The sequence below is a fragment of the Chenopodium album genome, chromosome 21 (assembly GCF_948465745.1).
Source record: "Chenopodium album chromosome 21, dcCheAlbu1.1, whole genome shotgun sequence".
Lineage (NCBI taxonomy): Eukaryota > Viridiplantae > Streptophyta > Magnoliopsida > Caryophyllales > Amaranthaceae > Chenopodium > Chenopodium album.
Window position 1 is genome coordinate 10,634,666 of NC_137854.1, and position 13,681 is coordinate 10,648,346.

The 13,681-nt window shown below is 34.2% G+C and overlaps 1 protein-coding gene across 1 annotated transcript; it reads right to left on the minus strand.

Annotated features, from left to right (window-relative positions):
• Positions 1-2,236: 2,236 nt before the first annotated feature.
• On the minus strand, positions 2,237-8,338 carry LOC145602098 (uncharacterized; the record flags this gene model as incomplete). Its single annotated transcript, XM_081658246.1, has 4 exons — positions 2,237-2,647; positions 2,773-2,922; positions 3,155-3,265; positions 7,427-8,338. Coding segments are annotated over 4 exons (1,314 nt in total), but the record flags the coding sequence as incomplete, so codon positions are not given.
• Positions 8,339-13,681: the final 5,343 nt, after the last annotated feature.

Below are 13,681 nucleotides of genomic sequence, written 5' to 3' on the forward strand. Positions count from 1 at the left end.
CAACAAACGGACTTTAGGGGCCTTCTTTTCTTGGCCACGAACACGATCAATGACCTCCTTATTATCACCTATTATGCGACCAAGTTTAAGCCTTTTGGTTTCGGCCAACTTCAAACCTTTTATCCAAGCTATTGCCTCGGCTACAGCAATATTATATTGATCAGGGTAAAGATTATTAAGGTTGTAAGTTGATGATATTATAAGCTTTCCATGTCTGTTTCGAATTATGCATCCTGCACCTCCATTTTGGTGCTGATTAATATCACTGCCACTATAATGAAGGGTATAGTAATCATTATTTAAGAACATGTTAGATGCATAATCAAGGGTTCTAATAACTTCCCTTGGTTGAGGTGCTTTTGCTTTATTCTTGTGTTGGTCTTTATCTGAAGAGCTTTCACCGGACACGAGCTTGTACATTCCCCATGCTAACATTGCTACTCCAGCAACCGCGGCTCCAGCCTTACCAATGTTTTCGGCCAAGCTACTACTCCCCTCTCCATCATCCTCCTCTTCTCTTATGTTGCTGAATGATATTTCTTGCCTTATAAGCTCAGCCACCTGTTACCATTAAATGAGCAAAGATATGTGTTAAGACGATCATCTCAACCAAAAGGTGAAGCTGATGGTTCAAGCACGAGAATGGTTTATATACTCTCTCAAAATAAATAAACTTGATTCAAGATTCATATACAACTATTGTACTTGTGAATTTTGTTGAACTAGTTATTTTTATTAGGTGTACTTCATACTTCATATATAATATCTGATAGAGTATAAAACATATTCGGGGGTCTCAACCATCAACTTTAGCTTTTGGCTGAGTTGATCATTTAACATGGTATTAGAGCCAGCGTGATTCAAACTTTTATGTGACCAGATAAGATGCGAAAGAGAATGATATTATTAAAGTAATTAAACGAATGGACAACTTTTATGTTAATTAGTTTGACTTAATACATTTTTATAAGACTTATTTTTTCTTCAATTTTAGTGGTTTGATATGATTTGATCTTGTCTCAAAGTTGATCAAATATATGATCAAATTTTTAATTGATATCGCCTGAATTTATTTTTAAGTTGATTTTTGCCTAGTTTGAACTGATTAACAGTAAGAACAGTGTGATTACAATAAAACATTAGTCAACTAACCATACAAACGTTGGCATCAAAATTATTAACATTAGAAGAGGCAAAATAGTCAATTAAGAGATCAACACACCTGAGGAGGAAGATCAACATAGGTGGTATAGAACATACAACCTCCTTCTTGAAGCCTGTTACACCCCCAAAACGCCAACTTATCTGCAACTCGATTAGCTTCCCTATCAATATCACTGATCATGATCTTCTGACCATCGATCATTCCAATAATCTGTTGAATGATCCTGCTTAAAGGTGGCCTAGATGGCCTTCGTCTACGGTCCATGACATAATCAATGACCTCCTTACTATCCCCTTTAATGAGATTAAGGTTGAGGTTACGTTCTTTCGCCAACTTCAACCCGTTACAAAGAGCAGCAGCTTCAGCAATAGCAACGTTGCAATATTCGGGATATGTTTCAGTAAGATTATAAGCAGCAGCAACAACCAATTCTCCTTGGTTGTCTCTTATAACACAGCCAGCACCAGATTTGTTAGCTTGATTATTATGTGATCCATCAAAATTAAGTGTGTACATTTTTCCATATGTACTTCCCCTTAAAATAGACCATTGATTATTGCTCATCTTTTTATTTTTGAGAGTTTTGGTGGATTGTTTGAGAGTTTTGGTTGATTTTTGGATGTTGAACTGGTGCCAATTACCATTTACTTATAGTACTACTAGAAGAGTATTTTATTAGTGTTTTGCCCACCTTGCCTATTAACAATTTCCCCTTGGAATCTTATACTTTTCCTTGAGATTGACTGAAATGCAAAAAATGCAAAACAATTTGCTTGGGTAGCAAAATAGCTACCCCATTTGAGCCTATGAAGTCCAAGCCTTGGCCCAAGGTTCAGTTAGTCCAACCCATGATTATGTATTGTACAGTATATATTCATTAGATAAATTTATTGATCTTTTTTTATCATTTATTTTCTCCATTACACTAAAATAGCACTAATAAGATTAATATTCATACGAACTACAACTTTTCAAACCTACTTTATGTACATTTGGTCCACTCTTCCTCTAGTACGGAGCATTAAATAATGTATTAATGTGTTCAATTCAAGTATTGCGATATTAATGAAATGGAGGAAGTATTAACTTTACATGAAAAATAATAGTATATAAAAAATCACATATACTGCTTTTCATTCAAGCCTACCATGAAAGCAACAAAGTATTGATCTACAGGGAAAAAATACATGGCAGATAGACATTAGCACTTGAAAAAATGTTGGCAACAACTAAGACAAGCCAACATCAATAAATAGCAAGCCAAACAATTCATAATAACCGAAGGTAATCCCTTTTCCTATTCTTTTCCCCCCTAATATTCTAGGTTGCCTAAGCTATATGTCATCTATTTTGCCAAAATTTATCCTTCATGTTAGATATCAGCTTGAACTTTTCTTCGGCTTCAACTTGCTGTCGCAAGTCAGTTGTTGACATCCTATCCGGGTGGAATTTTAAACAAGCTCGTTTATACGCAGCTTGGACCTGACAACATAACATCCCGTTCTTCATGAAATTACAGATTGAAAATAAACAAGAAACAGCGCACGAAATCTATAGTAAGGTAAATCAAGAATTTAGAAAGAAAAAACTCAAAAAAGAAACATTACCTCGTTTGGAGAAGGGTACAGACTACCACCAACAGGTATGCCTAAACACCGAAGTAGTGAGGCCATGTCACTGCAGATAGCCTCAATTCTATGCAATTCCTTCTTTATCTCCACACGATGCTTTTCTTTCAGGTTCAAGTTCTCCTCATCCTGCAAAGACATAATTTAAATAAGGCTAAAATAAGTACTCCGTATAAAAATACCATTATAGTACGAAGTATTACAAAACGAGAGGAACACATTTGACCCAACAAATGCAATGAACCACATGCTCATCCGACATAAACTAAGGCGAACGCTGCAGTGCTCAAGCCATATAGAAAAACATTCCAGCGACCAAAATTAATTATCTAATCTGCAATCCAAGAAAAAGAAAGCATACCTTTCTCCGTGTCTGCCGAATTTCCTCCACACGCTGCTTTTGTCTTCTTTCATTCATCATTATGCGCATATCTGCCTTTTTCCTGTTCCTTAGCCTCCGTGCTTCCTCAGCCTAAGGAAATAAACAAGCACCATTTCATGCACCATTTACAGTACAGCTTTAAACAAGCAGCTGTTATTAGTTTAAATAAATTATGCATAACTTGGCAACAAATACATGATACACAACAGGGGCCAATTTTTTAAAAATAATTACTTGTGACTGGAAAGAAAAAAAAAAAAAAAAAAAGGCTCCTAAATAAAAAATTATAAAAAAAAATAATAATAATAATAATCAGAAAGGATTTCTTCAAACATACTAGTACGAAATACGTACTTATGGAACAGAATGAGAAAAGGAACTGGAGAAGAGCTATGTTACGATGTAGCATGTGGAGATCAACAAAAAAATATGCAATGCTCTAATATAGACTTGTTTAGAGTGAGAAACCAGGAGTCACTGTAGGACAAAGAAAATAAAAAATTAAAACCCATTAATGCCTCTAGGGAAAAAATATTTGATCACTGGCTCTAATAATATCTTAACAATGTTCCAACTCTAGTGTGCACACAATATATATGTATGGTTTCCAAATATTTTCCTCTTATCATTTACATCCATCAAAAGTTCAAAACACAATACATTCTCTCAACTCGAAAGAATATTTCAGCACGAACTATACTACTCCCTTCGTATTTTATTACTTATTCCACTTTCCTTTTGCGGCCGTATTTTATTATTTGCTCCATTTTCTTTTTTAGAAACTTTTTAACAACATTTTACTACTCTGTCTTTTCCTCCCCACTAGTGTTACTAGTCCCTTCATATCATATTTAAATACTCCCTCCATCTCTAAATTAAAAGCCTCTTTCTCTTTTTTATGTGAGTAATAATTGCTAGAAAGAGGCTTTGTAATAAGGGACGGAGGGAGTACTTCGTATTTTTCAGATTCTATCTCCTCCCCACTTATACTTTAGCTTTTCTAGATTTTTTAATTCTACAACCAACTCCATTTCCATCATAAAATAATTTGCTTTCTACTATTCCTCCTTAAACTCCATGTCCAGAGAAATGGAGCAAGTAACAAAATACAGAGGAAGAATGAGAATTTGTCCAAAACAATAAAACTCATGTATCCACATTGGTTGTCCAAGAATATTTTTGCTATAATATCTTATTTAAAATTATTCATGCCATAATCACCACTACCAGGTGAGGTAGAAAAAACAAACGGAGATTATAAACAAACTAAACTAAACAATACTCAACCCAGTAGGTCATTATTTAGTTAAGCAATCAGCTTTAGGCATTGGGCTTGATTTGGAATCAAACACATGAACAAGCCTTGCCAGTTATTGGATTATTTCTGAATAAATAAATAAAAAATAAACCCCGCAAAAACCCCCTGCTTTGTTCTCTCTTTTTCCCCTCCTCACAGTAAATCTCTTTTCCCCTCCTCACAGTAAATCTCTTTTCCCCTCCTCACAGTAAATCTCTTTTCCCCTCCCTCTGAGATCACGGAGTGCTGCACGCTTCATGCCTTCATTAATAGAAGTTGTATACGTCTTCTCAACCCAATTTCTTTGCAACAAACTAATTTATACGATCAACTGAGTTCAGTACTTCAGCTCATCAGAAAGGAAGCATTTAAGGGAGACTTCCTATAGCATTGGCCCACAAATTCCCGCACAAAAGTTATCATCACATGGATATACTGATACTTCGTATGTTCATTAAAATTTTAGGCAACTTTATTCCAGGTAAGGTGGCCTAGGAAAAACAGCCCTGCACAAAGCAATGGTGGGTTGACACGGAAAAGAGAAACAATATGATTCTATGAGATTTTACTCAAATCTATCATTTTCTTGGGTTTGGAGTAAACGTTTAGATGGTATTGAAAATCTGGGTTTTAATGGCATATTGCTCCCTCCATCCCAAGACAAAAGACCATTTATCCCAAAATTCTTATCCCAGATTAAAAGCCTCATTCTCATTTGAGTGGGATTCATCGTCCACTAACTTATATTCAATTTTAAATAATAAAACCTAACTAATACAGCAAACAGCAATTCCACAATATTTTTCCAACGTACCTAAACAATAAACTAATCTCACTAACCTTTTTTCTATTCAGCTTCAATCAACAATTACTACAATTCCTCTCCTAAAACCTCACGTCAAGGTGAAATGAGGCTTTTAATATTGTTTCCAAAAATTAGACATGAGTTTCATTGATTCATATGCCACCATTCTAGATTTGGTAAATCAGACACCCGAAGTGATGCTGGCAACTAGAATAAAAGAGCAATAATGTAACTCTCCCATTTTGATTGGCTTTCCATATTGAGCCGTTTCAAAAAGTTTGCTAACATCTACTTTGTTTCCTTTTTTTGAAAAACCCTTTTTAGTTTTTACTGTCTTGCTTCTTATACCCCCCAACAATATCTATACCCTTTTTTTGAAATGAGGCTTTTAATATTGTTTCCAAAAATTAGACATGAGTTTCGTTGATTCATATGCCACCATTCTAGATTTGGTAAATCAGACACCCGAAGTGATGCTGGCAACTAGAATAAGAGAGCAATAATGTTACTCTCCCATTTTGATTGGCTTTCCATATTGAGCCGTTTCAAAAAGTTTGCTAACATCTACTTTGTTTCCTTTTTTTGAAAAACCCTTTTTAGTTTTTACTGTCTTGCTTCTTCTACCCCCCAACAATATTTATACCTTTTCACACACACTCTTACTTTCTCACCTTTTTTTTCTTATACACACTCTCGTACATCTCTTACTTCATCCACACTTTTCCTACACTTCACTTTTTATAAGCAATCCTAGAAACACAAGTCTACAGCGAGTTGAACTTAAAATTTAATCAGCGATTTTCATCTTAATGAAACAAATCAATTTGTTCTCATCACAATAACAAAGGAGTCCTGACTATATGGTTATGATCACCGCCCACAAACAATAAAAAACCTCTACCAAATAATGTTTTAGTTAAAACTAAAAACTCAAGACACAAGGAAAACCTTTAAATTAATAAAATCTGAATCTCAAGGAAAGTGACCAACTTTCAGAAAACAGTAAAAACCAGGTCGAATTCTCCCCATAAAAGCAACCATAATGAACAATACCCGTGCATGCCATTTTCCAACACTTCCTGCAGCACACAACAAGTGAATCCCTTGGTGTATCCATTAGCAGATCCAATCATCTTATCATGGACAATCCCTAAACTTCTAATGTTCACAGAATTCACTACAAATTTTTAAAACCATAAAGCAGACCTCAAAGGGTGGCCTTGATCATAGCTTTTATCGCAGGGGTGGGGTGTAATCAGATATAGCCATATAGGAACCTCCACATGTATAGGAGCACAAATATATATAAAAATAAAAAAATAAAAATAAAAAAATAAATAAAAAAATAAAAAATAAAAACTTGCATACTAAAACAATAGAGGAAAATGTCATATGTAGGTCCAACAAATTCTAAGACGAAACCCATATTTTGTTGGCCTACACCAATAAATTACAAATAAAATTCAATAAAACTCCCCATAGATGTCGGTCATAGAAATGACATTAATATCTACAAACCATTTCACAATAAATAGCCCTCACCAAGAAATCTAAGAAGCGAGGAAAGTCTCCATTTTCACTAAAGGAGCACTAATTCTTAGAAAGCTGTTAAAGAAACCCTACAATACAATATTACAATCACATCACTACAAAACTTTATTATGTCTTGTCACTAACACTACTAATCCCTCACCACTAACATTATGGAACATACAATCGTGAATTGGAGATGAATTTCTGAATAAGATGAAACTCAAAAATCTACATTCTTGCTTAAAGCTGACTGAGAAGGTTATAACTGGCACGTACAAGATTATTCATAGACCACTACAGTCATCAATGATTCAGATCTACACATACCATAACCCTTCATTAATATATTCATGCAAATGCTATACATAGCCCTTAGGGCTACATAGAAGGTTATAACTGGCGCGTGATTTATTCATGCAAATGCTTATTCATAAACCTAAGGACTACATATAGCATAACCCTTCATTAATATATAACCTATTCAAAAAAACTGCGCAGTTACTCTTCAGAAGTCAGATTTTTTTCAGTTCATCAATTAATCATACTTAATGGTTCACACCCTTGTCATACGTAATCACTGATAGTTCCAAAAATTAAATGTTTACGATGAGCATACCTGAATTAACAACTGCTGCTGCCTAGCTGCAAGTTCTTCCTCCATAGCAAGCTTGTACTCATCAGTCTCCTTTATCTTCTGTCTATCAGTAATTATGTTATTCTGGTCACAAGAAGACACTACTACATTTCCACAGCTAGCATTGTGATCTGATTGCATACAAACAATTTCTGCACCTTGTTGTCCCTTAGACAAAGCACCCTGATCATTCATACCATCTTGAGAGGATTCCTTAGTTAAATTACCATCACAATCCAGCCCAGTAAACTTCAAATCTTCAGCATTCTTTCCATTAGCAGACATAAAACCACTCACAGGCTCCGGAGTTTTAACTGTACTATGTTCAGCAGTATGGTGAACAGGACTTTCAGGGGTCAAAGCACCACCTCTTCCTATATCATCAAAACCAGAATTAATACAATCATCACGAGTCCTAGAAAATTGTCCATCCATCTCCATATAATAATCCTGCTCTGAAGACTCACTTTCGTTTAAAACTTTCTGGGAAGAACCAGCAAATACACCATCACCGTCTTGACGAACAGAACAATTTCTCGCATTGCTTTGCTGACCGGGGGGGTCAGCATTATCATAAACAGAATGAGTTGGTGCTGAAGTACCAGCTTCATCTTCAAAATTAGGAGGAGCATGGCTAGCGTTACGTCTTCTTCTTGAAAAGGCCTTCTCCCACTGTTCACGAAGCTTATTCGAAGATCCTTCCATCAACTCACAGTCAGAGCAGTCACTTTCAGATGAACAGCTCCCTTCAGAATCAGGACCAAGTCCATACCGATTTCTAGGAATACTTTTACCAGAGTAAGTTCGCTTGGACTTAGAGAGCTTTACGGGAGGAGTATTTCCTTCATTAACATAATGACTCGTTGAAGGATCAGCTGCTTCTGTTGGGAAGCATCTATTGCTCGAAGTTGCATCACTATGTGTATGACAAGCCCCATCCCTGCTTCCACCACCACCACCACCACCATCATCATCATCAATGCTAATTACATGCTTTGGTCTTTTCCTAAATTTTTTGTGAAAAGACTCAGGTACGTCATCGAGGATTATAACTTCACTAATATCATCAGTATCAACTTCAATTAGGACAATATTTTCCCTTTTCCTACTCGTGCAATCTTTCAAAATTCTTTTATTGAAACACGATTTAGGCATATAATGATCACTGAAAGCTTGAGGAGCCCCCATTTTTCTTCCTAAGAAACACAAGAAAAAGACATAAGCATTTTGTCCACAGCTTATCTATAATTTACAAATCAACGACAAGGACTTGGCAACATCATTGGCAAATTCCAAACACAATATAACAGTCTAAAGGCCATTTTGACAATCACAGAAAACCGACAACTAATTACAATTCATATCACTGCTAATATCTTACTCCATTTACCCCATTCTTAAACATACGCATGCACACACAAGCGCGCACACAAGCCAATTATGGTATTTTCTAAGTTCTAGCATCACCAACAATCTCACAATATCACATTCCAAAGGCCAATTTGAGAAACACAGAATTCGACAACTAATTACAATTCGTGTCGCTGTTAATCTCACACTCCATTTGCCTCATTCGTAAACACACACACACTGTTTTCTAAGTTCTAACATCACTAACAATCTCACAGATACTCTAATATACGAAGTATCATCACATAATACACAATACACATAACTAGTATTAGCAAAAACTGTATTAAAATCGAAGAAAAGAATCACAAAACTAAAATCAGAAGAAAACCCAAGAATAACACAATTTCTGGCAAATAATTATTCAACTTGAAACCCTAAAATCATAAATTACGACTGGGTCAAACAAACAGTTTCAATCTCCAATTACAAAACACGAAAATCAAAAGCAAAAAACCAAATTCCATAAAAAAATACATCAAATCAAAAACTCTAATTAGAGAAAGGAATCAAACAATTAAAGAATTACCAGTAATGAAGAATCGCAATTCACAAGTTTCTTCCCCAAATCAATCGAAAAACCATGAATCTAAAGAGTAGAAGAGAGAGAAAGTAGAAGAGAGAGAAAGAAAGAGAGAGAAAATTGGATGAAGTTGATTGTTAAATTTGAAATTGGGGAAGAAATATGTTGGTCGCCATAACCAGAAGAGGAGAGAGAAAAAGAAAGAGGCGTTGGGAGTGACGTATAAGTTTAGGGATTAAAATTAAAATAAAATTAACGAAAGAAAAAAAAGAAAGAAAGGTGAGTGGCAGAGTGGTAAATAGTAGTGGGATTTATTGGGTCGGTGATTTTGCGGGTTTCTGACATTATTAAAATATAACCGCTGAAAATGTTTTAAACCGAAATTTTTATTGGATTTTTGCCGCGTGATTTGACTGGCCCGATCTGGCCCATAAAACCCAGTGTGGCCCATGCACATTGCTGGCCCGGCCCATCACAAGCTTCACGTCCGCCCAATAGGACCCATTTATGTATGAAATGGCCAATGGAGAAGTAGCCTGCTAGGCTCGGCCCATAAATACAAATATAAGATAAGAACAACAACAAATAACAATGTACTTCCTCCGTTTTATATAATTGTAAATTTGTAATACTTTGACCGATACACATCTCAATGAACAACTTGGTCTATAAATATTTGTAGTTAATTATATGTTATCAAGAATTATAAAAGCTTAATCTAATGAAATATACATAAAGATTAATCCAAATGCGTACATTATACATGGAAAATATATATTTTTTATAAATTGATAAAAAGTAAGCATGTGAATAATGCAAAAGTAATAGTGTTGTGAGTATTATAAAACGGATGGAGTATGTTTTATGACCAACCATCATTTGTTGTATGTTTTATGACCAACAATCATTCATTGCATGTGTAGTCTATCATTCATTGGATTAGCTGAGAATAGTCCATTGATCCATAGGCTTTATTACGGGCAAGTACATGGATTGGTTCGGCGTGCCCACAAAGGCCCATGGTTTGGGCAATGTTTTTGCAATTTCAGGCCTTAACCAGCAAGGTTCGTCGATATAGGGCCAACCCGAGAAGGCTTTAAGGCCAAGGGCCAAAACTCTTGGCCTTGCCTAGCCGACCAGAGCCATCTTTAAATTCATGTACCCATTAATTGTATTTATCATTATGATACTATTAAAACTACAACCATGTTAATATTAGAGAAATTTTTCAAAAAAAATGCAAATAAATAAATAGATTGGAAATATCTATGTTTAAGACATATAGGACAATAAATAAATAAATTAAAATTAAAAAAAAAAAAAAAAAAAAATTGAGGAACAAGTGTCAAGCAGAGCAAGGTCTAACATTAGGTTTAAATACAATAGTGAAGAGAAAGGGATTTAGTTTTTTAAACGGGGAATAAAAATGGATCCTTCCATTTCTCTCCCATCCCTCCTTGCATTTGATAACCAAACAAAGAATGATGCACTCCTCCTTTTCTCTTCTCTTATTTTCCCTCCAATTTACTCTACCCAATATGGTGAAAATGTTGCTTTCCAAATTTATGGTTAGTGTTAGGGTTTAGGGTTAAGGGTTAGGGTTAAGGTCTAGAGTTTTAAATGTAGGTTAGGGTTAGGGTTAGGGTTTAGAGTTTAGGGTGTAGGTTAGGGTTAGGTGATTAAATATAGGGTTAATGGTTCAGGGTTTTAGAGTTTAAGGTTTGGTAATTAATCTCAAATTTTAGCAAAATTTGCCAATAAATAAGGAAGAAAAAAGCCAAAAAGGTAATGAATTATACAAAGTTGGGGACGATGGTTTATTAATCTCGATAGATTATTATATACACTCGGGTTTACGGTGCACCCAAGGGTATTTATTTGCTCATTTGATGATAAAATGAGCAATAATTATTGAAATGAGCAAGCAATACTCTTGCCCTCTTGGGTACACCGTGTGCCCGGGTATATATAACAATTTCTAATTAGGGCCTGTTCTGATTGACTGAACTAAAATAAACTGAACTGAACAGAACTGAACTGATTGGAGTTGAACTGAAAATAAGCTGAAAAGGACAGACCCTTAGTCTCTAGTTGTGGAAAAGTTGATCTGAAATAATAGCCATTAGAACCCAAACTGGGCTTCAATAATTTTGGTGGATCCGTGGCCCAATTTCTGTAAAGCCCAATTGTTGTTCTTTGATTTGTTAAACCCCAATTTTTAGCTCATTCTTTTGTAATTGTCCAGAATTCCTCATTACTTTTTCATCTATCTATGCTGCAGAGTGCAGACTATGCGGTTTGTTATAACAAATTCCATAAATTGTACAAGCAAAAAAATTCACTTATGATACTTTAGAGGTTAAATAAAAAAGAGGGTTATATTTTTGCTTTCAACCTCAATTCACTTATGATATTAATCCCATTGAACTACATTCAATTATTGGAATTTTTTAGTTATAAATAGCTATTATAAATCTTACTAGAACATGACCTTAGCTTCTGAGTAGTAAATATTTTAAGTTAATTAGCGACCAATTTAGGTGTATTTTATCGATTAAGATTTGATTTCGCATTGTTTCAGACTAAAAAAAGTAGATAGAAATTTTCCTTTGTTCACTTGTTGGCTAGAGTGATGCCTCAAATTACAATTAATTATGGACGCATGCATAGATTGACTAAAATGGAATTGGTGAAACTATTGATTGACACTAATTTTAATTTTTTTGCTAATACTTTCGAAGACGATGATCAATTCAATAACCATGTCAAATTTTATCTAATGATAAATCTCGCATGGTCGCATGGATATAGAATATTGCAATGAAGAAGAAAACAAAATAAAAATTTCATAAATTCAAGCACATAGAGAATAAATCATATACTCGTAGTTTATGATCAAATTATTATTCTGCATATAGTTTAACCTCAACCGAAGAATATACGTTATACAATAATAGCAATAATTAATAATGCATAAATCATTTGGTTGGCCATAAACATAATTGAGAAGTACTCTAGCTAAATATGCATTTGTTTATATTAAATCATATTTAACACCATAATCTAATTAATCAACTATGTGTTGTCTTCTAATATCTCTTCTCAATAGTAATACCAAAACTTGGACCGTTGAAAGTCAACGCAAGAAATTATTGAATTAGACAAATCTAATTACCATACATCATATATGTAATAGTAAAACATTGACAATTTTACGATTATTTACATAAAAAATTCAACTTCAATAATTTCGGCCACAAAATTTCAAGTTTCATGTAATGATCTATTCGATGAAGAAGTTTAATTGCTTAAAAAAAAAAAAAAAATTAACAACACTAATATAAGAAGCTTAAAAACAATAATAATTTAATTAACCATGTACATAAAATTAAAGATATGCAAACATTGATCATGATATACTAATTTATTAAGATAACAAAATTGTCCATAATATTAATAATTACATTATTAAATTAGCAAATATGAAATAAAAGTTACAACAATACTTCCAAATCAACGAGATTTTTCAGCAAAAGAAGGAGAAACAAGGGGAGAAAGAAGAGGGATAGGATCCTTATTCTGATAATATGAACTCAAAGAAGATGTTGTACCAATAGCTGATGACGACGACAACGACAACGACGATGATCCAAACAATAGTTTTGGAGTACTACCTTCGGACTTGAATGATATAGAAGGCTTAAGCTGAAGAGGCCGAGGCGCTCGCCGTTGTAACCTACTCAATGCCCTTCTAATTGGCTCGTACTCTTCTTTAGGATCATATTTTTTGAACCCTGGAAATGATGATGGGAGTTCCTTTTCCGATGATGATCCCATCGATCTTCTGATATTAATCCCTACTTTAATTTAATTACGACGTCTAATATAAGATTAGTGATATAATAAGTATTACAACATTTTTATGTTTGAAGATGAATAATAGATATTAATAGTAGTAGTATAAATTTGGAGTGACATTAAAAGGTAACAAGAAGCATGTGATGCATGGATTGTTTAAGGATGTGATAATAATAGTAAAGGTGAATGAAGAGATGGAGGGAAAAGGTGGGTGTTCTGACTGGTTAGGCAAATTAAACCAAAGAAAAGTTGGCACGTTACAATGAATTTATTAATATTTTTATTATAATATAAGCTATACTTGGAAAAATACTCGTATAATAATTTGGTTCATAGATTTCATATATATATTGGGTGTATTGTATGGTAGATGTTCATGATGTGGGGGAAATATTGCGTGTATTATTGTATGGTACTATGGTAGATGTTCATGATGTGGGGGAGGT